The sequence below is a fragment of the Muscardinus avellanarius genome, assembly GCF_963383645.1.
Source record: "Muscardinus avellanarius genome assembly, chromosome: 3".
Classification (NCBI taxonomy): domain Eukaryota; kingdom Metazoa; phylum Chordata; class Mammalia; order Rodentia; family Gliridae; genus Muscardinus; species Muscardinus avellanarius.
Genome location: NC_137788.1, coordinates 133774139 through 133798939, shown reverse-complemented (window position 1 = coordinate 133798939; position 24801 = coordinate 133774139). Strand labels below are relative to the sequence as shown.

The window sequence follows — 24801 nt, the reverse complement described above, 5'->3', positions numbered from 1 at the left end:
CCTAGAGCGTCACGTGGGGCTCCCGGGCGCAGGAGGAGGGGGCAGAGATTGGAAAGTAAGCAGAGGATGAAAAGGCTGCATCTTATGAAGTCCGCCAGCTGTCTGTCACATGCCACAGGCTCCTGCTGTCCACACCTGCATCAGCACCACAGGTGGGAAGTTCAAAACCCAGCACTTCAGTGAGTCAACAGAGGAAGGGCGGCAGGAGCCTGGGGCGGCCTAGGGCTCCTAGTCAGCTCGCCCTGAGCACGGGCTTCCGAAAGGGGCCCAGCTGGCCAGCCCCTTTCAGGGGCGCAGTCTCTGCACTGTGTGTCCCCGGGAGCTCACGTCCTCTCTGAGCCTGGGTTTGCTCATGTGTAAAGTGAGATGCACAGACTCCCCTAGGGCTAATCCCCCCCCCCCCCCCCGCCGCAGTCGCTGTGCTAGTTATTGGGATAAGACAGAAAACAAGAAGCCAAGGGCTCTGCTGGGGGAACAATCGTGAGCAGACAGTTACAAAGCGGGGTAATTTCAGGTGTGGATATATGCTGTGCCATTAGCCAGGGGGCTGGGGAGGTGGTCACCTTGGCTGGGTGGTCAGGGAAGGTGATGTTTAAGCAAAGGCCTGATGAGGAGGAGTCAGATAGGGGTTAAGCATGGCAGGCAGAGGGGGAGCATGTGCAAAAGCCCTGAGGTGGGAATGCATTTGCTCTGCTAGAGAATATGAAGGCTGTAGAGGAGAGAGTGAGGGAAGTGTTGGGGAGATGGCCCTGCGTTCAGGGCCCAGGACATCGAGAGGAGGTCCTGGTCCAGGCAGGGCCTGGACACGGAACCATTCCTCTTTTGTTCCCTCTCGTTCTGGCTCCAAATGTGGACCCCATTTCCTTCCAGAGGCAGGAGGAGACATGAAACCCTGGAAAACATTTCTCAGCTGGGTCATAAGCCCAGAAGACAGTGGGCCGCTAAGCGAGCTGGGGAGAGAACAACATTCAGTTTGAAGAAGGGCTCTCTCCCTCCCACTGAGAAGAAAACGCAGGGCAGGAAGACCATCTGCCAGTTCATCCCCACAGCGGAAAACCAAGGAAACCAAGGCCCGGGATTTCCTGTGGCCTCTCGAGCCCCTGGGCCACACTGAGCTAGGAACGTTCCTTCTCTCTCCAAAGAAAGCCAAGTGGGCATCAGACATTCACACTTCAGTGTGAAAGACCACACCACTGACGGCTTTCTTCCAATACCTGGATGAAGTCAGGGTTTTAAATGAGGGGCCGGGGATGGGAACTGCAACGAGGGAAGGCAGGCCAGTCAGGGGGGGACTTGGGCCTGGCCTGGGCCCCACCCAGACCTGCAAGGAAGGTGCTAGCCATAGATTCCCAAATTTATTACTTAACCATGCCCTTTTCAGAAAAAAAATTACTCAGCACCCCCTGTGTACTTCTACTGTCCCTTATTTTTATTCAACACCCCCCAATTGTACCTGAGGCCACTACAGCCCCCCTGGATCAGTCCTGCATCCCCATGTACAGGACTTGAACCCAGCCAGGTCTGTCCTTGTCAACACAGGGGTCTTTCCTGCCAAGCCCCTCTGCCTCTGGGCAGCAGTATTCTCTAAGATCCCCCATCCCAGGGCAGAGGAAGGAAAGAGAAGACAGAGGGCTGGTGTGAGGAATAGCCCCTTTGATAAAACAGAAGGCAAGCAGGGCTTGGTGGCGCACACCCATAATCCCAGTACTTGGGAGGCTGAGACAGTAGGATTGCAGGTTCAAGACCAGCCTCAGCAACTTGGCAAGCTGTATTTCAAAGTGATACACTTCGTGGCACACGCTTATAATCCCAGCATTCGGGAGGCTGAGGCCAGAGGATCGCGGTTCTCGGACAGCCTCAGCTACTTAGTGAGGCCCTTTGCAACTCAGTGAGACCCTGTTTCAAAATAAAAAAGAATTTTAAAAAATAGGGCTGGGGGGGGGGTGAACCTCGGAGGTAGAATGCCCCTGGATTCCATCTACAGTACTGCAAAAAAAAAAAGTGAAAATCAAAATATGACTGAGATTGTAGTTTAGATAGGATGCCCCAGGTTCAATCTCTAGTACCACAATAAATAAATAAACAAACAAACGGAGGGCAGAATTAACCTAGTGGGCAGGGACAGAGGTTCCCTAGCCTAATCTCAGAGCACGAAGAGGCCATCAGACAGGGAATAAATTAAGAACATCACACCAGATGGACTGGGCTCAAGTCCCCTGCCGAAGCCGCCCCCTCCCCGGGTCCACCTCCAAGTCCTCTTCTGTGAGGCGCCCGCCCTGCCCACTGAGCACGCATGCGCTCTGCACACGGTAGGGGAGCCATGGGTTCCACCAGCTCCCTGCCAGCACTCCACCATGAGCTGGGTGATGCTTGGGGTTCCCAGGACGAGGTCCTGGAAGGTCCTGGGTGGTCCTCTTCCTTGCTTTCTGGCCCGTCTGGACAGACAGAACAGAACACAATCCCAGCCACTCAGCACGGCCATTGGGGCTGGGTTCGATTTCATAGAGCACCCCACTGAAAAGTGAGGAAAAACCAAAATCAACAGACACAGCTGCCCCGCCTGCCAGCCACGGCCGTCAGGCATCTGCCCCCCGCAGCCTCTGCGTGCCTGGCCCTCTGCTGCAGAACCCAAACTACTGTGGGTTGAGGCCACCCAAAGCCCCAAACAGGAGGGGGGACCCCACAGCAGGCTAGGAGGACGCACTCCACCTCGCCCCAGCCTGGCCCCTAAGAGCGCACACAGACACACACCGCACTCCTGGGGAATTTCAGCTCATCCCCCCGCCCCATGGGATGATCCAGAAAATCTTAACTGATGTACCTGTTCTATGGTTCTAATCTGCCGCAGAGCCAGCCCTCCCCTATCCCCCGCTGGCTGATATCCCTGCTCCTAACGTCCCTCTTAGCCACCAACTACGAAATGCGGTCCTTGGGCTCCGTCCCTCAGCTACGACCATTCGTGAATGAGCCAAGAAGGGACCTGAAAGAGTAGGCCGGAGCCGGGCCGGCGGGCCTGGGTCTGTGCGCGGAGGAAGCCCACTTCGGTGGGTGTGTGGTGTGTCGGGGTGAGGAGCAGGGGTTGCGGGGACAGTCAGGTGGCCAGGAAGGAGAAGGTCCGTGTCCAGAGAGGAAGGCTCTGCACCACTGTCAGCTTCTCTGACACTGATGGCTCCTCTCCCGGGGGTCTGTGAAGAAGGACTGCGACCGCGTCCGGGGAAGGCGTGCCAGGGTGCAGGTGGGCGCAGGGCCCCACAGCAGCCTCGGTGGCTCCGGATGGAGGGTGGGCAGAGGGTGCCGCAAGCTGAACGTCTCTCTCCACCGCAGGGAGAGTCACCCTGTCCAACGTGTCTGAGAGGAAAGACAACATGCGCCTGGGCCTGAGCCTGGCCACCAACCCCAAGGACAACAGCTTCCTGGTGAGAGCTGGGCCCCTTCGCGCCCGCAAACCCCACCCTGCCCAGGCCGCCCGTCTCCCCCACCCCACCCCGCTGCCCTGGTGGGTGGCTGGGCCCTATGTTTAGGGAGACAGTCCAGGCAGGAAGAAGGACCGAGCCCTCTGTGTGGGTACCTTGAAGAAGGGCAACAGAGATAACCAGAGTCAGCGGCCCCCCGGGGACCGTCTGGTACCTGGGGAAGCCGGTCTTCTGTGGGTTTGATGGAGGAATACGCTGTGCCACACAGCCCGCGAGGACTTTGTAGGCGTGCCAAGAATGAGCAAACACAGGTAGATCTGTGACAGCCGAAGGGACGCTGAGTGGCAGGCCGTCTGGGGTGGCGGGACTAGATGAAGAAGGCCCGAGGAGGTTTCCATCTGTTCTTACAGGGCCAAGGTGGCAGAAACATTCATTTGTTTAGACAGTGATTGTATGGGCACCTAGTATTTATTAAGCCCAATGCAGGACACTGGGGACTTCGCAGCAGAGTCCCCGTGCTGCCAGAACCCACACTTTGGTTGCAGAAGAGACAATAAGCAAAGAAGTAAGACCTGTGATGCCGGGGCAGAGGCCAGCCATGCGCCATCCTGAAGGCGCCCACCCCTGCACACGGTAGGGGAGACACGGGTTCCACCAGCTCCCTGCCACCGCTCCGCCATGAGCTGGGCGATGCTTGGGGTTCAGGCAGGATCCCCCTGGGTCTGGCAGTTCCTAGAACCAGCTGCACCAGAAGATAGGGAGAAGCGTTATCCTCTAAGCTGGACAAAGACCACCACCTGCCTATGGACAGGAGGGCTGGGTCCCTCCTTGCTCTGGGCTAGCAGCCCCTCCTGCTGGCAGATAAGACATCTGGGGTGTAGGGCACCAGGTACCAGTACCACAAGGTGACCGGGGTCACGGGACAGGAGGATGTGGTGGCCCTACCAGGGAAAGTCACAAGGCCTCTGTTACCTAACAGAGTGAGACCGTGGCCCTGTCCTCACACGGGCACCTTAGAGAAGCGCTTTGCCGCAGTCTCACTGACCTGATTCCACCTCCTTCACCAGGTCAAGAGGGGCCCCCTTGGGCCTCCTCAGAGAGGTCTCTCATTTATAATTAACAACTTTTAGCCAGGCACGATGGCACACATATATATTTCCAGTGACTCTGAGGCTTAGGCAGGAAGGTCACAAGGCTAGCCTGGGTAAATTAGAGAGACCCTGTCTCAAAATAAAAAATTAAAATGTCAGCCGGGCGTGGTGGCGCACGCTTGTAATCCCAGCATTCAGGAGGCTGAGACCGGATGATCGTAGTTCGCGAACAGCCTCAGCTATTTAGTGAGGCCCTCAGCAACTGAGTGAGACCCTGTTTCAAAGAAAATAAAAGAATAAAAAATAGGGCAGGGGATGTAGCTCGGTGGTTCAAATGCCCCTGGGTTCCATCCCCAAACCCATAAAATTAATTAATTAATTAATTAATTAAAAAATAAAAATGTCTGGAGAAGTAGCTCAGTGATAGAGCATCCCTGGATTCAATCGCCAGTATGAAAAAAAATAAAAGTTAAAAATAAATCAGGCACAGGGTTGCATACCCGTAATACTAGTACTTGGGATGCTGAGACAGGAAGATCACAGAATCAATTTAGTGAAGCCCTTGGCAGTTCAGTGAGGGGCTGGGAGTATAGCTCAGAGGTAGAATGCTCCTAGGTTCAATCCAAAATAACACACACACACACAAAAAAAAAAACAAGTAGCAACTTTGTGTTAATTCAGTAAATCATTCATCAGTTCAACCCCCACTAAACATCCACCCTTCTCTTCATCTGTCCATCCATCTATTCTTTCTGCTACTCATCTGTCTACATAGCAGTCTACCCACTCACCCTTCCATCCCATCACCCATCCTCCTCTTCATCCCTCCCTGCCTCTATCCATCATCCATCCACCCGCTCATCTGCTCACCTGTCATCTTTCTATCCATCCATCTTCCCTCCATACTTTCAAAAATAATTCACAGCAGCTTCAACAAAGGGCATAGATAAAATTTAACCTTTTAACATCTAAGTAAAAAAAACTAATTAAAGAAAGGGCTTGGGAATAGAATAATTGGCCTCCTAAACTAAAAACGTTACCACACAAAGCAAGCGTGGTGGCGCACGCTCGTAATCCCAGCGTTTGGGAAGCTGAGACAGGAGGATTACAGTTCAAGGACAGCCTCAGCTACTTAGTGAGGCCTCCACAACTTAGTGAGACCCTTTTACAAAATAAAGAATAAAGAATAGGTGTAGCTCAGAGGTCGAAGGCTCCTGGGTTCCATCCCCAGGTCCACAAAAAAAAAAAAAAAAGTTACCATACAAAATTTAGTCTCAGGTGTCCTGACATGGGACAGGGCCAGAGGCCTGGAGCTGGGCTTTTGCTTTGAATAGTCCAGCCTGAGATGAGCTTGGCGCTCAGTCCTTCAGCGGAGGCCTGATGTCAATGCTTTGTATAGCAAATTTCACAGAAGGAGCAGAGACATTCCCTCACCCTGCCCTAGAAAGAGCCACAGCATATTGCAGGAACCAAGCCCTGTAAATCTGCCCAGTAGGGACCTTCAGGTGACTTATGCAGAGAGAGGAGCTTGGCTAGTGACCCTACAGGGCCCAGGCCCTGTGTGACAGGCACACGAAGGAGAACGCATTTCCCCCTTTCCCTGAAATAGAGGGAACAGGTGCACATTGCAGCTAAAGACAGTTCAGTGAGTCTTAAAGAAGGCCCTCCTACCCACGGGGCCAACACTCAAGATATCTGTCTTGAGCCGGGCGTGGTGGCGCACGCTTGTAATCCCCGCACTTGGGAGGCAGAGACAGGAAGGACTGCGTAGGTTTGAAGCCAGCCGCGCTGGCTTAAGAGACCCTGTTTCCAAATAAAAATATAAAATTAGGTCTGGGAGTATAGCCCAGAGGTAGAAAGGTTTCTAGGAACCCCAGTACCACCAAAAAAAAAAAAAAACCCAAAAACAAACAAACAAAAAAAAAGATATCTGTCTTGGATCACGGAGGTCAGGCTGCACCCTGGGACACTGCGCCCGGACCCACTCTGTTCCCCTGTACTGATGGGGGATCTGTGCTGTGCTTTGCAGGCCTGCAGCCCGCTGTGGTCTCACGAGTGTGGGAGCTCCTACTACACCACGGGGATGTGTTCACGAGTCAACTCCAACTTCAGGTTCTCCAAGACTGTGGCCCCAGCTCTCCAAAGTAAGTGGTTTCAGGTCTGCAGACTCCGGCTGGGCAGTGAGCCATCCCTAGAGCCTTGGGGCCCCCTTTACCGCTCTCTCTTTACCCACTCTGGTCTCGCTCTGCCCCAGACTTCAGGATGGCCTGGGGTGAGTCAGTTCACCTGGCTGGGCTTCTAGAGGCTCATAATCCGACCCACTCTCCTCTAGCGTGACGAGCGTGGGAACAATTGAGCTAAAGCTATGAAGACAGACCTGGCATGAGGGAGGTTCCCTACAAAACCCCGAGCATGGGAGAGGTTGCAGGGCCACCGCGCACAGCAGGAGCCCTTCGCTCATGGTGCTGGGGCTGCCATTCACTCAGCCTACAGTGTGAATAGTGCCCCCTGATGCTCTGCAGTGCCATAGCCCACAGGGGCCGGCAGGGAGAACTGAATGAAGCATCCTTGGCGGTACTTATATCAGATCAGCGCTCCCAGGAATGGCAGTTCAGCCCAGCTTGCCCAGAGCCTCATGGAACACAAGACTTCCCCCTCATTCTGAAACAGCCAAGAAACCTGGGGAATTAGTGCACAGACCTCGCTTCGTGCAAGCCCAGACTTCCTGGCTCTGGGCCTTACTGTTTCCTCTGGGCTGAATACCCTTGCCCATGCTGCTGCACAGGGATTTATGGGGGAGAGGGGATTAACGCCTCAGGCCTGGACAGCCTCCTCCAAACAACAGGGCCAGTCAGAGATGGGAAGATGGTGCTTGGGGCAGGAAAGAGGAGGAAGTGTCAGTCAAGCAGGAGCTAGGAAGTGGCCCTCAGGGGATGAGGAGGCTGGAGTCTGCAAAAAGTGGCAGGGAAACACAGACCTGGAGCCCAAGAGGAGGCCTGTCAGGGCATGGCAGACACCCCATCCCTAGAGCTGCTTGCCGTTCTCCCAGGCTGGGAGGTGACCGTCCCAGCCTCCCCAACCCTCTGGCAGAGGCCTTTGACCTGGCCTGCCCATTGCCTGGCAGCGTATCAAGACAGGTGCCAGGCCCCCCAAGGGAGGTGCTAATTCAGTAGGTCTGGGATAGCCCCCCCACAAGGAGAAAGAATGTGTGTTCACATGCGCGTGTGAGCACGTGTTTGTGTGTATGTGTGTGTAAGCTTCTCAAGAGGATGTTCGGCCATGTTCAGAAACCACAGACCCAAAGCCATATCTTTCCCAAGCTGTCTTTTAAAAGAGAAAAATCAAATTATGTAAGAAAGAAGTCAGTCTTAATAAGTGCATTCTAATAACAAAGCTGGTTTAAAAGCAAAAGAAACCTGGTCCCTACCAGTAGATCGTAAACCCCTCAGGATCAAGGCATGGGGTGTGGTCCCCTCCGTGCTGCCTGCACGGCACGGGGCTCCAACACATAGCAGGTGCTCAGTCGCACGTGCCGCGCTCAACCAAGCTGGGGCAGGACAGACCTACCAGGCTTGGTGGTCAGGCTAGGAGCGTCAGGGGACCACACGCTGCACACAGCTGAGCGCCCGTCATCTGGGTGCTTCCAAGAGGCTCCATCAAGCCCAAAGCCTCAGTAGACATCTGGACTCCACGCCACCCACCTGCAGTGCACCAAGCTCAGCACAGTGCAAGGACAGCAGGAGTGGCTCATGCACAGAGGCCCTCGGCCTTGCAGGGGGGTTTTATAACCGTATGAAAACTCCCAAGTAAAAAGGAGCAGATGCCCAGTTACAGAGCACACGCCAGCGTTCCAGAGTATGGACCACTGGCAACAACTGGCTTGAACTGAAATGGGATGCCTTTTAAATATATGTTATGGTACACATGTTTAATTCATTTGCTTTGTTGATTTTTATTATTCCTGTTAATTTGGTATTAATATTACAAGAATATAAAGAAAGCTTTATGTTCAGAACCAGAGATGAAGACCAGGAACGTGACCAGATGGTTTGCTGCCATGTTAGCTCAGTGATTTGTCCTAAAAGAGATAGAAATAGGATTGGTTAAGATCTACTGAGCTGGGGCAGGACAAACCTGCCAGGCTTGGTGGTCAGGCTAGAAGTGTCAGGGGACCACATGCTGGGCACAGCTGAGCGCCCATCATTCCAGTGCTTACAAGAGGCTCCATCAAGCCCAAAGCTTCAGTAGACATCTGGACCCCACGCCACCCACCCCTGCATTCATTCCTGTAGAAGCATCTTCTTATTAATTTCTTATAGCAATTGCTACTTATCAGTATATCTCTTGTAACCAAAAAAATAAAAATTGAGGCTGAGAGGTTAAATGGCTGTCACAGGTCACACAGGAAAGCCAGAGAGAACTGGTCTGATGTCGAGGTCCGCGTTCCTAGCTGTTACGCCATATCTCCTCCCTAAAAGGGAAAATCCGATCATCCAGGCTGTATGTGTAAAATGTTACCTGCTCATTCTAGTGAAGCAAATGATGATGAGGTCCTGATTCGGGCCGCGCCGCCTACTTTGGAAGCACGGGCTGATTGGCAGCCATCTGCCCCTAAGAAGGAGCAAAGGTGGCCAGGCTTCATTTACATTTGATTCAAACAGCCCACAGAGTGGTGGAACAGAGCCAGGAGTTCCTGGGCTCATCACTCCCAATGCCCAAATAAATAGCCAGCCCAAGGATGCTCCCCAGCCCAGGATTTGACAGGTACGTGGCAGCCATTCTTCTGTCCTCCTTTGGACAATCTCCCAGAAAAATCAGAGACTCGCAGGCACTGGCCCCTTGGGTAGCCGTGACTGTGTCCCCACTCCGCAGGGTGCCAGACCTACATGGACATCATCATCGTCCTGGACGGCTCCAACAGCATCTACCCCTGGGTGGAGGTCCAGCACTTCCTCATCAACATCCTGAAGAAGTTTTACATCGGCCCAGGGCAGATCCAGGTGAGAACGGGACCCCTGCACCTGTGCTGCCTGGGGGTGTTGAAAAGCACCTTCCCACGCACTGAGCCGGCGCAGGAGAAAAACGGGGCTGGTGGCGCCAGCACAGCCCAGGGCGCTCATCTCCGGTCAGCACATCAAGGGACAGTTTGGGGGAGGCCCCACTTCACAGGTCAAACTGTCTTCTGGGATAGACTCTACCTGTGAGATTCAGAAGAGCTAGAGAGAAAGCCAGGGCAGGAAGTTTGCTTGGGTACACGGACCCTGGGGAGGCTAGGGAATGTTGACCTTGGAGAGATGACTGAGGGGGTGATAGCTGTCAGCTCATATTTGAAATGCCACTTTTTTTCAAGAAAGGGTAGGGTGCCTTGCGTGGTGGCGCACACCTGTAATCCCAGTACTTGGGAGGCTCAGACAGGAGGATCGCACAGGTTCAAAGCCAGCCTCAGCTACTTAGTGAGGTTCTCAGCAACTTAGTGAGACCCTGTTTCCAAATAAAATACAAAATAGGTCTGGGAGTGTAGCCCAAAGGCAGAAAGCCTCTGGGTTCCATTCCCAATATCTCACACACACACACACACACACACACACACACACACACACACACGAGAGCGGGTAGGGTTATTCCCTATTATTTTGGCTGAACAACAACCAATGAATAAAAGTTACAAAGTGACAGAAGTGAGGTCACTCAGGTCACTCTAAGAAATTGCTTCTAGCTGGGTGTGGTGGGGCACACCTATATAATCCCAGTGCTTGAGAGGCTATGACAGGAGGATCTCAGGTTCGAGGATAACCTCTGCAATTTTTTTTTTTTTTCAGTACTGGAGATGGAACCCAGGGTCATTCTACCTCCAAGCTACACTCCCGGTCCTATTTCTCAGTCTTTTTTTTTTTTTTAAATAGGGTCTCACTGAGTTGTGAGGGGCCTCACCAAGTAGCTGAGGCTGTCCGTGAACCATGATCCTCTTGAATGCTGGGATTACAAGTGCCTTAGTGAGACCCTGTTTCAAAATAAAGACTCAAAAGAGGGTAGAATGCCCTGAGTTCAATCCCCAGGATCAAAAAAACAAAACAAACAGCTGGGCGTGGTGGCACACACTTAAAATCCCAGCATTCTGGAGGCTGAAACCAGAGGATTGCGGTTCACAGACAGCCTCAGCTACTTAGTGAGGCCCTCCGCGACTAAGTGAGACCCTGTTTCAAAATTAAAAATAAAAATAAAAATAGGACAGAGGGTGTAGCTCGGAGGTCAAATGCCCCTGGATTCCAACCCTAGACCCACACACACACACACACACACACACACACACACACACCAAAAAAAAAAAAAAAAAAAAACACAGACCTATTAAAAAGAAAGAGACAAGTTCCACCCAACAGTATCAGTTTATCATCCAATTCCTATTACATGTCGACCATTAAGGGTTTTCTTTTTTGCTCATTTTGAAGCTTTTAATATTTTCTCTGTTTTACCAAACTTGGGAATGGTAAAACATCTTTTCTCCCAAGGTTTAAGGAACCTTAGAGTTTGAGAAACAGCACAAGGCCTCCACCAACTTCTCCTGATATTTTAAGCTTCTGTGCTGGGCTCAACTTTTGTCTTCCTAAGAAAGACATGTAATCCATCAGGCCTCCCCTTAAACCACAGTCCCCCTTCTCTGCATGCACCCCCACTTGTCCCTCGGAGCCATTTGCTGACTCCAGGAACTCTGCAGAACCAGCCTCCTTTGGGCTGGAATTACTTCTGAGGAAGGGTGACTCTGTCCTCAAGTGTCGGGGACCCTCGCTGCCAGAGGTCTGAGTCTCAGGCTCAAGACGCTCCTCCGCCCTCTCCTCTGATTTGCAGGTCGGAGTTGTTCAGTACGGAGAAGATGTGGTCCATGAGTTCCATCTCAATGACTACAGGTCTGTAAAGGATGTGGTGGAAGCTGCCAGCCACATCGAGCAGAGAGGAGGGACAGAGACCCGGACGGCATTTGGCATCGAATTTGCTCGGTAAAAAAAATATTAAAAAAATTCTTTTTTAGATATCAGATACTGTTCTAGTTAAGTATTGCTGTGTAACAAACTACCACAAAAACTAACTAGAAGGAGGAACAATGATTCTTCCTCCCCTCAGTGTCGGGGGCTACGCTCAGCTTGGTGCTTCTCTCTCGGCTTCTGCCACGTGGCTGTGGTGTGGGTCTGGCTGTCATCTGAAGGTTCCCTGCCTGGGCAGAGCATGGACGGAGGCACACACAGGTGGCCGGCGCTTGTTGCCAACTGGTGGCTGCAGGTCAGCCGGGGTGGTGACTAAGCACCCACATGTGGCTTGGTTTTCAACTGTTGTAGCATCTGGATTCTGAAAGGGAGTATCCCAAGAGCAAGCTTCCCCAGAGACCCGGGCAGAAACTGGAAGATTGCCCAAGACCTAGCCTCCACATCCCAGCTACGACTTCTGCCCAGATTCAAAGGGAAGAGAACTGGTCTACCTCTTTGATGGCGGAATGGCCAGGCTGCCCCACAGAAAAGCGTTTGGGATGGGGTTATCGCTGCAGACAACTTTGTTTTTTATTTTTGTGTGTGTGTGTGTGTGTGTTTGTGTGTGTGTGTGTGTGTGTCTAGGGATGGAACCCAGGGGCATTCAACCTCCGAGCTACACCCCCTGCCCTATTTTTTATTCTTTATTTTGAAACAGGGTCTCACTGAGTTCCAGAGGGCCTCACTAAGTAGCTGAGCTTGTCCGTGAACCGCGATCCTCTGGTCTCAGCCTCCCGAATGCTGGGATTACAAGCGTGTGACACCATGCCCGGCTTGCCAACAACTTTGGAAAAGATGTTCCACCAAAGATGCCCTACAGCAGTATGTAGGCTCCATGAAGGCAGTCTCTCTATGAACTGATTATCATCAAGAGTGTGAAGACACTGGGTGTTGCAGTGCACACCTTTAATCTCAGCACTTGGGAGGCTGAGACAGGAAGATCACAGGTTTGAGGACAGCTTCAGCAAATAGTGAGACTCGTCAACCTAGTGAGGCTTTGTTTCAAAATAAAAATAAAATGGGATGGATCGGGCATGGTGGCTTGTAATTCCAGCATTTGGTAGGTTGAGACAGAGGGATCATGGTTTGCAGCTAGCTTCAGCTACTTAGTGAGGCCCTTTTCAACTCAGTGAGACCCTGTTTCAAAATAAAGCATAAAAAATAGGGCTGAGGGTGTGGCTCAAAAGTAGAATGCTCCTGGTTTCATCCCCAGCATTGCAAAAAAAAAAAAAAGTGGGCTGGAGGTGTAGCTGAGGTAGAATGCCCCTGGGTTCAACCCTCAGTACCACACACACACACACACACACACACACACACACACATCCCCAGCCTGGGATGCCAACCCCATCAGGTGCTTCCAGAGTCCCCTCCCAGGTCACCTCTGAGTGAAGCCTGCCCTGTCCACCCTGGGGACAGGCCTCCCTGGGCACCTCCCTCACTGAGTCAGGATAACACTTGCTAGAGCTCCTCTGCCTAAGGGGTGGTTTCATCCCCAGCATTGCAAAAAAAAAAAAAGTGGGCTGGAGGTGTAGCTGAGGTAGAATGCCCCTGGGTTCAACCCTCAGTACCACACACACACACACACACACACACACACACACACACAAGTGTTAAGAATATAGTTCCATCTAATATCTGGCTTTGAAGAGTAATGAGACTAGTTCCTTAAAAATCAAAGCAGAACTTATTTATCCTAATGATTGTTCCTTCTGTCCTCCACACAGAAGACAACAAGCTTCTTCCAGTAATGCTGTAATGCTCAAAACACTGTGCTTCCCTTGATAAAATGAGCCAATTTTAAAGGCAGTTCCCCCAAGATCTCTTCAGCTACAGCCTAGACTCCTACGATGACTCTGCCTAGGCATTTAGACTTTAAATGTTTACATTTAAATGTCTACCTATGAATGTGAGTTCTGCTCCACTCATTGAGACCACTAAGGTCATGGGACTACTTTATATAGTCTCACCTCGTCTAGGCTTAGTCAATGTGTTTAATAAATTTTCTCCACATAAAAGCTATTTAATGGTGTGGTGGCACATGCCACTAAATAGCTCCTAATCCCAGTACTTGGGAGGCTGAGACAGGAGGATCCGGGTTCACGGCCAGCCTCAGCAACTCAGCGAGGCCCTCCACAACTTAGTGAGACCCTGTTGCCAAATAAAAATATAAAAAGTAGTTCTGGGAATGTAGCCCAGAGGTAGAAGGGCTTCCAGGAACCCCAGTACCACAAATAAATAAATAAATAAATAAATAAATAAATAAATAAATAAATGAAGGAAGGAAGGAAGGAAGGAAGGAAGGAAAAAAATTGGGGCTGGGGTGTACTCATTCGAGTCACCCCTCCATGCCACTCTGGGATGGAGCTGTTCCTATTCTCTGTATTTCTATCTTTTAATAAACTTCTTTAAATCTTAAAAAAAAAGCTGGGGCTAAGGGTATAGCTCGGAGGTAGACGATCCCCAGCATAACACACACACACACACACACACACACACACACACACACACACACAAAGCTATTCAGTTGCATTGTGATTTCTGGTCAAAAAATTAAAGTTAATCCAACCTTACAACTCTGTATGAATACATCATTGCTCAACTAGTGTGTGTGTGTGTATGTGTATTAATAAATATTTACTTATAAATATTTATTTATTTTCGAAGGGTCCTGGGTATCAAACCCAGGGACTATACGTCCAGCCCTTTTTCTTTTTTATTTTGAGACTAGGCCTTGCTAAGTTGCTGAGGCTGGCCTCAAACCTATGATCCTCCTATCTCAACCTCCCAAGTACTGGGAGTCTAAGCATGTGCCAGCTCACCCAGCTTCAACTAGTGCCTTGCTACATGCTACTAAAACATGCTCGAGCTTGCCTCCTCTGTGTGAACACGCCTCTCTTACTCATCCCCATGAAGAGCAGGGCATTTTGCTGTTCTGCCATCCCTGGGGTGAGAGCCGAGTCTCCTGCAGGCCCTGGTGAGCCGGCTGGGCCCTGACGGAAGGGGCGACCACTTTCCAGGGTGAAGTTAACTGTCCCACACAGGGGGACCTGACCAACCTGACCAACCTCAGGTCAATTATCTGCTGTGACCTGCCAGGGAGTTTGTACCATTTGTGGCTCGTGAGCGCTGCTGGGGTTACCATCTCCATCCCAGTGAAGTTTGAAATCCAGTTCCCTCCAGCCTGCCAAGTTCAAACCCCAAATTATACCTGGTGCCTTTAAAGGTGAAAGTTTTTCTTTCCTCATTTGGTTATTCATAATAAAGTAGGAAATTTTTTTTGTTTGTTTTTTCTTTTTTTCTCCATGTACCTACAAAAGGGCAAAGAGTCAGGCCCTCGGCTCCGGGGTTGCAAAGATGGTGAGCTGTGGCCCTCGTCCTCGGAGCCACCAGCCTCTTAGGCAGAGGAGCTCTAGCAAGTGTTATCCTGACTCAGTGAGGGAGGTGCCCAGGGAGGCCTGTCCCCAGGGTGGACAGGGCAGGCTTCACTCAGAGGTGACCTGGGAGGGGACTCTGGAAGCACCTGATGGGGTTGGCATCCCAGGCTGGGGAGCAGCTCAAAGGCCTGGAGTACACCTGGCACCTTCCGGGAAGAATCCGCCTAAGCCACCGATGGGCGGAGGGCAGTGAGCAGCTCAGAGGGAAAGAGCCAGATCACACGGGGCCACCGGGCCTTTGTCAGGACCTGGGCCTTTCCCGAGAGAATGGCAGCCAGTGCAGGTTCTGAGCAGTCAGGAGACAGGATGTGAACTTAATGTCCATGGGTCGCTCTGGTTCCTAACTTGGCAGAAACTGCAGTGAGTATAACATCCATACTGCTCTCAGGGGATGTGTTTATCTAATTTATAAAGGAACAAGTCCACGTCTCTTTACCCAACACAAAAATCACAGTTTAAAATCTGATGATTTAGTCCGGGCATGGTGGCACATGCTTGTAATCCCTGCGCTTGGGAGGTGGAGACAGGAGGATCGCGCAGGTTCGAAGCTGGCTTAGGAGACCCTGTTTCCAAATATTAAAAAGTATAAAATAGGCCTGGGAGTGTAGCCCAGAGGTAGAAGGGCTTCCAGGAACCCCAGTACCACCAAAAAAATTAATAATAATAAAATAAAATAAAATCTGATGATTCAGCCAGGCATGGTGGTACACAGTTGTAATCCCAGCATTCGGGAGGCTGAAACAGGAGGATCGCAGTTCATGGATAGCCTCAGCTACTTAGCGAGGCCCTTTGCAACTCAGTGAGACCCTGTTTCAAAAATAAAAAGACTAAAAAAATAGGGCTGCGGGTGTCGCTGGGAGGTACAATGACCCTGAGTTCCATCCCCAGTACCGCAAAAAAAAAAATCATCTGATGGTTTGTACCAATATCCATGCTCTTACAGGTTCATAGAGATATTTGCTCTATTCTACTCTGTGGAAACGTGATCCTAGAAGTCTTCATAGCTCCAAATATTATAAATCCTGTTTTGTTCCTGCCATACTTTAACGCATGGAGTTTTTGTTCCTGGGCCTGGTCCTTCACTGGGGTCATGGAAACATCTAGAATCTCCTTTGAGAGAAGAGCAGAGTTCTCCCTCTACCTGGCTGGGTTTAAGCCCCAAATCTGCCCACATTCTATGGAGTGGGCCTCTGCAGCCCTCTGCCCCGACTGAAATTAGAGGGTTTTTTGGTTTGTTTGTTTTTTTTTTTAATGAGCACATCCAGAATGTCATAGAGCTGCGATAACAACAGCAGATGTGTTTTCCTCCTCCCTGGTAGTTCAAAGAAGTTCTAAACTAACTTAGTCCAGGCTTAGTGAATTTCTCAGCATCAAAATCATGTACCGCACCTCATCAGCTTGCCGGGTAACAAGAGTCGCCTCTGCAAACCAAAGCCTCTGGTCCTTGGGACTCTCATTATACATCTTAAACCTGGGGTCTGTACTTCCTGCCGCACCGTGGGGCAGACCCATGAGCAAGCCCCACAGTGCCCAAGGGTGACGTTTATTTTTAGATCCTAATTGGAAATTTCTACCTGCTGAGCCAGGCTCTTGGCAAGACCATGTGTGTATTTCTTCAAACATCCTGGTCTGAAGGAGAGTTGGCCACAGAGGCACAAGAGCCAGTTTTCACACTTTGTAAACCGGTTGCCATGTTGGGTATGACTGGGCCAGCCCTGCTGTCCCTTGGGCTGGGTGGCCCAACGGGTGGGCCAAACTCATGCTGCAGGCGCTGAAAACAAAATTAAAAAGTGAGTAAGAAGACGGGCATGGGGATCCACGCTGGTATGTGCCAGTGCTTGAGAGGCTGAGACAGAAGGATCACAGTTTGAGATCCTCAAACCTTAGCAAGGTGTTTAACAGCATAGTGAGACCCTGTTTCAAAATTTAAAAATACTCTGGTGGCCTACATTATAGGTAAAATACCCCCTGGGTTCAATCCCTAGTACCCCCAAAAAAGCTCACCCCAAGAGACTCTAACATGCAGCTGAATTTTGGAGCCCTAAAGGTCACCACCTGGCTCAAAACTTCCTTCCCAAGTATCCCTCATGCCCGCTATCTGCCCTCCAATCAAGGTCAGGATGACAAAGGGGCATATGTGTGTGTGTGGTACTAGAGATGGAACCCAGGGTCATTCTACCTCTGAGCTACACCCCCAGCCCTATTCTTTATTCTTTATTTTGAAACAGGGTCTCACTGAGTTGCAGAGGGCCTCACTAAGTAGCTGAGGCTGTCTGTGAACCTCGATCCTCCTGTCTTAGCCTCCCAAATGCTGGGATTACAAGCGTGTGCCACTAAGCCCGGCTCAAAGGGGCTTTTAAAGTCAGTTGATTTTTGGGGGGTGATATTGAAGATGGAACCCAGGGAGCATTCTAACCTCCAAGCTATACCCCCAGCCCTATTTTTTTTATTTTGAAACAAGGTCTCTCTGAGTTGCAAAGGGCCTCACTAAGTAGCTGAGATGGTCCGAGAACCACGATCCTCCTGTCTCAGCCTCCTAAATGCCGGGATTACAAGCATGAGCCACCATACCCGGCTTAAAGTCAGTCTTTGAAAACACAAAGATTCAAGACCTACCCGAGCAGCTGGGAGAGGGCAGCCTAGATGTCGCATCCCACCAGTTCACAGGCACCAAGCCCAAAGGCACCGGACTAGGGATGCCCAGGGGCCCCTTGTGACTTCTGTGGCTGCCCCTGTAGGAGTGCGGGGTCTGCGCCATCCATGCTTCCCTCTTACAGCCTGCCTCTGTGCCTGGTTCTAGCTCGGAGGCTTTCCAGAAAGGCGGAAGGAAAGGAGCCAAGAAGGTGATGATCGTCATCACAGACGGGGAGTCTCACGACAGCCCCGACCTGGAGAAGGTCATCCAGCAAAGTGAGCGGGACAACGTGACCAGATACGCCGTGGCTGTAAGTCACACACACACACACACACACACACACACACACACACACACACACACGGCTGGACAACGTGACCAGATACGCCGTGTCTGTAAGTCACACACATACACACACACACACACACACACACACACACACACACACGGCTGGACAACGTGACCAGATACGCCATGGCTGTAAGTCACACACACACACACACACACACACACACACACACACACACACACACGGCTGCTCCCAGAGCTGCACTGCAAACCCCCAGGCACCCCAGGGGCTGTCCTCAGAACCCCCGGGCCAGCAAAAGAAGAGGTAGAAAACAAGTAGAGAACAAGCAGAGAAGCCCAGGGCCTGGGAGGCTGAGATAGGAGGATCCCAAGTTTAAGAACAGCCTTAGCAACTAAGAGGCCCTTAGCAGCTTAGCGAGACCCTGTTTCAAAACAAAAAAAGTAGGCCAGGCGTGGTGGCGCATGCTTGTAATCCCCGCGCTTGGGAGGCAGAGACAGGAGGATCGCGCAGGTTCGAAGCCAGCCACGCGCGCTGGCTTAGGAGACCCTGTTTCCAAATAAAAATGTAAAAATAGGTCTGGGAGTGTAGCCCAGAGGTAGAAGGGCTTCCAGGAACCCCAGTACCACCAAAAAATAAAAATAAAAAAATTTTTTAAATAATTAATTAAATAAAAAATTAGAAGGGTCGAAGGTGTAGCTCAGAGGTAGAATGCCCCTGAGTTCAGTCCCCAGCTTAAAAAAAAAAAAAAGTGGAGAATCTTCTCTAACACCGCTCAAGCCTATCCACAAAAGTGATGAGCTTGGTTTCCCCTTCCTTTGCCAGGGAGTTTCAGAAACCTCAAAAATCAGAAAACATCCCCAAGCCTTCCAGCTCCCGGAATCCTAGCTGAGCTCAAGGGCTTTATCTGGCCTCTCAAAGAGAATCTGTTTCAAAACACAAGCAGCAGCTGGAGGAAAGCTCATGGCCCCAGCACAGTCCTGGCCTCGGCCGCCTGGAGCCCCAGGGCGGGGGCGGGGGGTGGGGGTCCAAGTGAGACCGTCTCTGCTATGTCCCGGTTTGTCCTCCTGCCCCTGTTCCCTGGCAGGTCCTGGGCTACTACAACCGCAGGGGGATCAATCCAGAAACGTTTCTAAATGAAATCAAATACATCGCCAGTGACCCGGATGACAAGCATTTCTTCAATGTCACGGATGAGGCAGCCCTAAAGGACATCGTCGATGCCCTGGGGGACAGGATCTTCAGCCTGGAAGGTGAGCCAGGTGTGCCAGGGGATTCTACCTGCCTGGGCGCACACCAGACAGACTCCCTACAGGGAAATCCCACCCAGGACATGGGCTGGCTGAGCAAGAATCCTTACTTAATAAAATGTGCCTCAGTGGTGCCACTCTGTGCTGGGCCTGAGGCTGTGCGCTCTAGGAACAACCGAAAGGCATTTTTGCTGGTATTCTCTGCACTTGGCTGCTAAGGAGACAAGTTCAAAGAAGTTATGTGATACCCCAAAGCTCCCATGGTGAGGAAAGTGGTGGGGTTTGAACTAGTATTGCCACATTTGGCAAATATGAACTACAATACTCGTGACAAACTTATACTAAAATATTATGTATATAATATTTGTATCTGTCAGCAGTTCAAGTTTAACTGGGCACCCTATAGTCTACCTGGATACCCTGGTTTGAACCCCACTGGGCCCAACTGTTTAGGCTGAAACACTCAGGCCCCGAGTGCTGATGCATCTCGCTCCCCCAAAAGCAACCCTTGCAGGACTCCTTCAGACTGACGGCCCCTCTCCCACTGACTTAAACTGCAGCCCCTAACCGGGCGTGGTGGTGCACGCTTGTAATCCCAGAGCTTGGGAGGCTGAGACATGAGGATCACACAGGTTCGAAGCCAGCCTCAGCTATAGTGAGGCTCTCAGCAACTTAGTGAGACCCTGTTTCCAAATAAAGTATAAAATAGGTCTGGGAGTATAGCCCAGAGGTAGAAAAGTCCCTGAGTTCCACCCCCCCAGTACAAAAAAACCCAAAAAACTGGAGTCCTTATTTGCACAGATCTAGCTTATGCTGTATTTTGCTACAATGGTCCCTTCCAACACTGGGTTTTGGGCTTATGGGAGGCTTATAAAAAGACATAGAAGGCAGAGTCTGAGAGCCCGAGGCGTCTACAGCGCATTGCAAACCACCACGAGAAGAACCAAAACGGCCCTCAGAGACAAAGACAGATGAATACAAAGCATCCCTCGAGCTCTGACACCCACGCCAGAACTGAAATATCAAACCAGCGTGTGTTTCTGCTCCCCACACTCGCCCTGGCTGGAAAGCACGGAGCCAGTGGTGTGTTCAGGGAGCCTGCTGCCGAGAGGGCTCTGGGCACACCTGGGCTTTCTTGAGCCGGTCTGCCGTGGGGACACGTTCCCTCCGTTCAGCACACTGCTGGCCTCAGCCTCGGGGTCCCTCTCAAAAGAGAACCCCCAGTTCCTAAAGACTCCCCCTGGGAAGTAGAACTGTGGGCGAGCACTGTCTGGTGCTACTCAGTGAAGCATGGTGCTCACATCATTCTGTCCCCACCCCCTTCCATCGGTTTCAGGCACCAACAAGAACGAAACCTCCTTTGGGCTGGAGATGTCGCAGACGGGCTTCTCCTCGCACGTGGTGGAGGTAGGGCTCGGAGCTGCATCTCCCCGTCCCTCTGTCCCTCCAGTGCTCATGCCTCCCCTGCCGAAGTCTGTCGTCCTACCCCTCCTGGACTGTGTCAGCCTCTCTTTTCTGCGTTCTCTCTGCCTTCCAGAATCTTCTATGGGCCTAAAGAGAGCAGTCAAGGTCTTTGAGTTATGTTTATCGTCTCAGGTTGTCTTCAGAAGTAAAGAATCACATCATAAGCCCACCTACCCACATGCTCAGCCACCTCCCTGCAGGACCCAGGGCCCCACCCAGTGCACAGAGCTCTGTGCAAAGACTAGCTCAGGAGACAGAACCCACTGCCCATCCTGACAGCACCGGTGCCTGAGGGGAGGCAGGTCCCTGTGTCGACGATGGGAGGGAGGGTGCCCAGGGGTTCCAGCTCCAGCAGGTGCCCGCCTGGCCCCCTCCCTGCAGACGCTGCCCTGGACGGCAGAGCTCGCAGGCGGGCTGACCCCAGGGGAGGGGCACAGGGTGTCATAGGCAGCACAGGTGTCCAGGGCTCTGCCACAGGCCTCTGCTCACCCAGCGCACACGTCACATGGGGCTGGTTGAGGAGATGGGGCTGCAACCTCCCAGGATCGAGAGGGGCAGAAGCGGATGTCTGTGGAAATGCTCCACAAACTGTAAAGTTCTGTTCAGAAACGCCAGCTGTGAGCCCGTGCCGGCTGTGCATGTCACAGCAGTGCCGGTTCCCCTAACACCCATTGGACAGCAGGCGTCCCGAGGTATGTACGTGCGCCTGGACTGGCACCAGGGGAGCAGCCATGCCTGCTAATTCTGCAGAAAGGCCTGTTAGTCCTCGCTGTCTATGTCTTCATCACCCCACTGAGGTGGACAGGGCAGGAATTTTTGTTCCAAGTTTATCAATAAAGACATTGAGTCCAAGAGAGGTCAAGTGGCCCACTGGAGTAAAGTTAGGGAGAAAAACACGCATGTCATGCTCTCCTCTCTATACCAAAAGGCTGCGCTGGGGGTGAGTCCCCAGGTTGGAGGGGATGGGGCCCAGGCACACCACGCAGCAGACATGAGACTCACACTCAGCTGCAACTGGGCAGGCTTGTGCCCACTGTCTTGAATACGGCAAGATGCACCGTAACTGCCCTATCGTGATAACAGCCCTGCTGTGGGCGCGCAGCACTTTAAACTTTTCCTGGGAATCTCTGCTCCTCATTTCACGCTCAGGAAGGCCCTGCGAAGTCTGGTCACAGTTATTCCTTTCTAGCGGGCTGGATCTGCCCACCTTTTCAGTACCTTCTCCATGCTGGGCCATGTGTTAGATTCGACAGATGCAGAGAGCCCTGCCCTCCCGGAGCTCAGAGTCCAAGAGTAAAAAACTGGGCAGGGAGAGGCAGGAGCATCCTTTGGCACGAGATCAGGCAGAGTCCTGCTTTTCTGTGGGACTATCCCTGGTCTCCTGATGCTGCAGACAGGGCTCATTAGAAAATGCAACCCGGACGTGCAATTTAATCAACAATCAACACTTGCCAAGTGCAACCAAAGTATGAATCAAAAGGGATCAGAAGTAACTCTTGCCACCAAGAGGCAACTTGGAAATATCCCAGAACAGCAGACCTCAGCTTTGAGAGCAGGATGAAAGAAACTGCAGATGCCTCCTTGATGAGCGTGTACAACTTGAGGAGCCCCCTCCATGGAGCCCCTGCAGAGATCCCTGCCCGATGGGGAGCCAGGCATGTACCTCCAATGCCAGCTAGGGTAGCATGTGACCAGGGCGTTACTGAAGGGAAGAAAGGCCTTAGAAAGTGTGCCGAAGGAGCCTAAACTTCCCTGGGCGGGTTTAGTCCTATTCCAAGGAAAGGTCTCTTCTTGCCCTGAGGGAGGCACCCAGTGGGATTTCTTGGAGGGCAAGAGAAAGGCCCAGCTGCCTCATCATCTGCTGCACTGCTATCTTATCTAGCAAGAAAACCAGGCTTTGAGCCAGCAAAGACAAAGCCAGGGCAGAAGAGGGGCGCAGAGCCCCCGCTGGAGGCCCCAGGAAGCCACTGAGCTCTCCTGAGGGCCACAGCCCCGGGCCATGATGCACTGAAGCCCAGGCGGATGGGAGGGGAGAGCTACAGGGACTCCAGTCTTGATTTGTAGGAGGGGGAGAGAATATTCCAGATCAGCATCAGGATTCCTGGTCCAACTTAAAAATAGACTTTTCTTTTAAGCCGATGGTTGTATTAATGTCTGGACGTGAATGCAAAGCTCTCTAGAGTTGGAGCGGTGCCCTTAGTGTTGGCTGCCTGCTGAGATGGTGACCTCCCGGGCAAGCCAGGTCATCAAGCAGAAGCTGCCAGCGAGCTCGAGAAGGGACCGCCACCTCTGAGGGGAAGTAGACTGGAGACTCTATAACCCCATGGCCTTGAGTGAGGACGCGAGGGAGGAGGGGGACCATGGGTAACTGATGCCCCTACATAGGGGATGGTGCTGATGCCCATGGGGGACGGAGCTGTAGAAGCACTCCCACATAAGAGCTCAGCTGAGGAATTTCACATCACCCTTCTGCTCCAAAGTCCATAAATCTGCCCCTAACACCAGACATTTACAAAAAGACATTTTATTAGGGTAGATCTTGTCTACAAATCTTGGCCACTAACTGAGATGGAAAGAGATTTTTTTTCTTTTCTTTTTTTTTTTTTTCTGTAACCTAAGGGTGAGACGACCCTCTGGGAGTGTCTTTGGGATCTACCATCCTCCCCCAAACCCCTTCTCTGCCAACTAGACTAGTTTGCAACTGCAGACCGTTCAGGTGGGAAACTGGAAGTGGAACCCGAGGCACGGTGGATATTTTTCTGCTCTGCCCTGGTCCAAGCCCCAGCCCTGCCTCTGACTCGCTGTGGGACCGTGGACATGTCCCTTCCTCGCTCTGAGCCGCAGCTGCTGGAGTGTCGAGGGCAGATCGTGAACAGTCTGCCCCTGCACAGGGCTCGGAGGGCCCGAGCTGCTGGCTGGGTGAGAACAGCCACCAACTGGAGCAACAGAGACGGGAGCACAGCCAAGCGCAAGGACGGCTGGCACTGACGCTGGGCGGCGACGTTGGATCCCTGACCCCATCCTGCCCCAGCAGACTGTCAGAGCCTCCCAGGCTGAGGCTCCAGCACAGAGGAGGAGAAAGAAGGCTAATTAGAAAGTGCAGCGTTAAACACAGCCAAGCATGGGACTCGCCCGAGAGTGGCTTATTTATAGTTGTAAAAACATTCCATCTGGACAGCCAGTTCTCTCTCTAGAGAGTTGGCATTCTTTAACCCTTCTATGAGATCTTTACTCGTTAGATCCACTTTTTATTTTATTTCATTTCATTCATTTGTTTATTTATTCTGTGGGACTGGGGATTGAATCCAGAAACATTCTACCTCTGAGCTACACCCCTCAGCCCAATTTCATTTTTTATTTGGAAATACGGTCTCACTAAGTTGCTGAAGCGGGCCTCTGGCCTGGGATCCTCCTGCCTCAACCTCCCAAGTACAGAGATTACAAGTGTGTGCCCCTACACCCGACTTAAAAATATTTTTACTTTTAACTGCCACGTAGCCATTGTATGTATTTATGGGGTACAGTGTGACATTTAAAGGCTGTACCCAGTGTGTGGTGATTGAGAGCAAGTGTGTGTCCACACAAGCAAGGACTCAGGGGCTGCAAAGGGACATGGAAGGAGGGCACAGAGGGAGGCTCCGCTCGAAGGTGTGTCAGAGGAAGGGATAATAATGAGACATCTCCTGGAGGGGTTTTGAAACCCTAGGACAAATGGAGGTCTGGGCCTAGATTTGGAGTTTATTTCCACAATACTTTTTTTTCTTTTTCTAAATTCCTGTTCTTGGTATCAACTTGGCCCTAAGGATGAGAGGGTCTCCAGGCCTTATTCACAAGCCAACAGTGAGCCAGGCCTAGGGGCACACACCTGTAATCCTAGCATCTGGGAGGCTAAGACTGAAGGATCACAGGATTGAGGGCAGCCTCAGCAACTTACCAAGGCCCTTAACAGCTTAGTGAGACTCGGTTTTCAAAATTATAAAAATAAAATAAAAAGGGTTGGGGGTGTAGCTTGGAGGTAGAATGCTCTCTGGGTTTCATTCCCCAGTACAAAAAGAAAAGCCAACAGTCCCAGCTAGAAGCCACGTTGCTAGGTAACGAGCCCTGGAGAAGATGCCCTGGATGGCTGGGGCTGCTGCATTGGTCACAGGACCCAAGGCAGCTCCCAGCGAGAGGTCCTGGGTGGAGGAG

The 24801-nt window shown here is 51.6% G+C and overlaps 1 protein-coding gene across 1 annotated transcript in view; it reads left to right on the top strand.

Annotated features, from left to right (window-relative positions):
• ITGA11 (integrin subunit alpha 11) overlaps positions 1-24801 on the top strand; it is a gene marked incomplete at its 3' end in the record, with an annotated part of 112301 nt that overhangs the window by 58332 nt on the left and 29168 nt on the right. The window contains exons 4-10 of the mRNA XM_080692197.1: positions 3325-3416; positions 6534-6648; positions 9377-9504; positions 11351-11499; positions 17758-17902; positions 18987-19152; positions 20486-20556. Of these exons, the coding sequence (XP_080548323.1) occupies positions 3325-3416; positions 6534-6648; positions 9377-9504; positions 11351-11499; positions 17758-17902; positions 18987-19152; positions 20486-20556 (866 nt within the window). The remainder of the gene's footprint in view (positions 1-3324; positions 3417-6533; positions 6649-9376; positions 9505-11350; positions 11500-17757; positions 17903-18986; positions 19153-20485; positions 20557-24801) is intronic.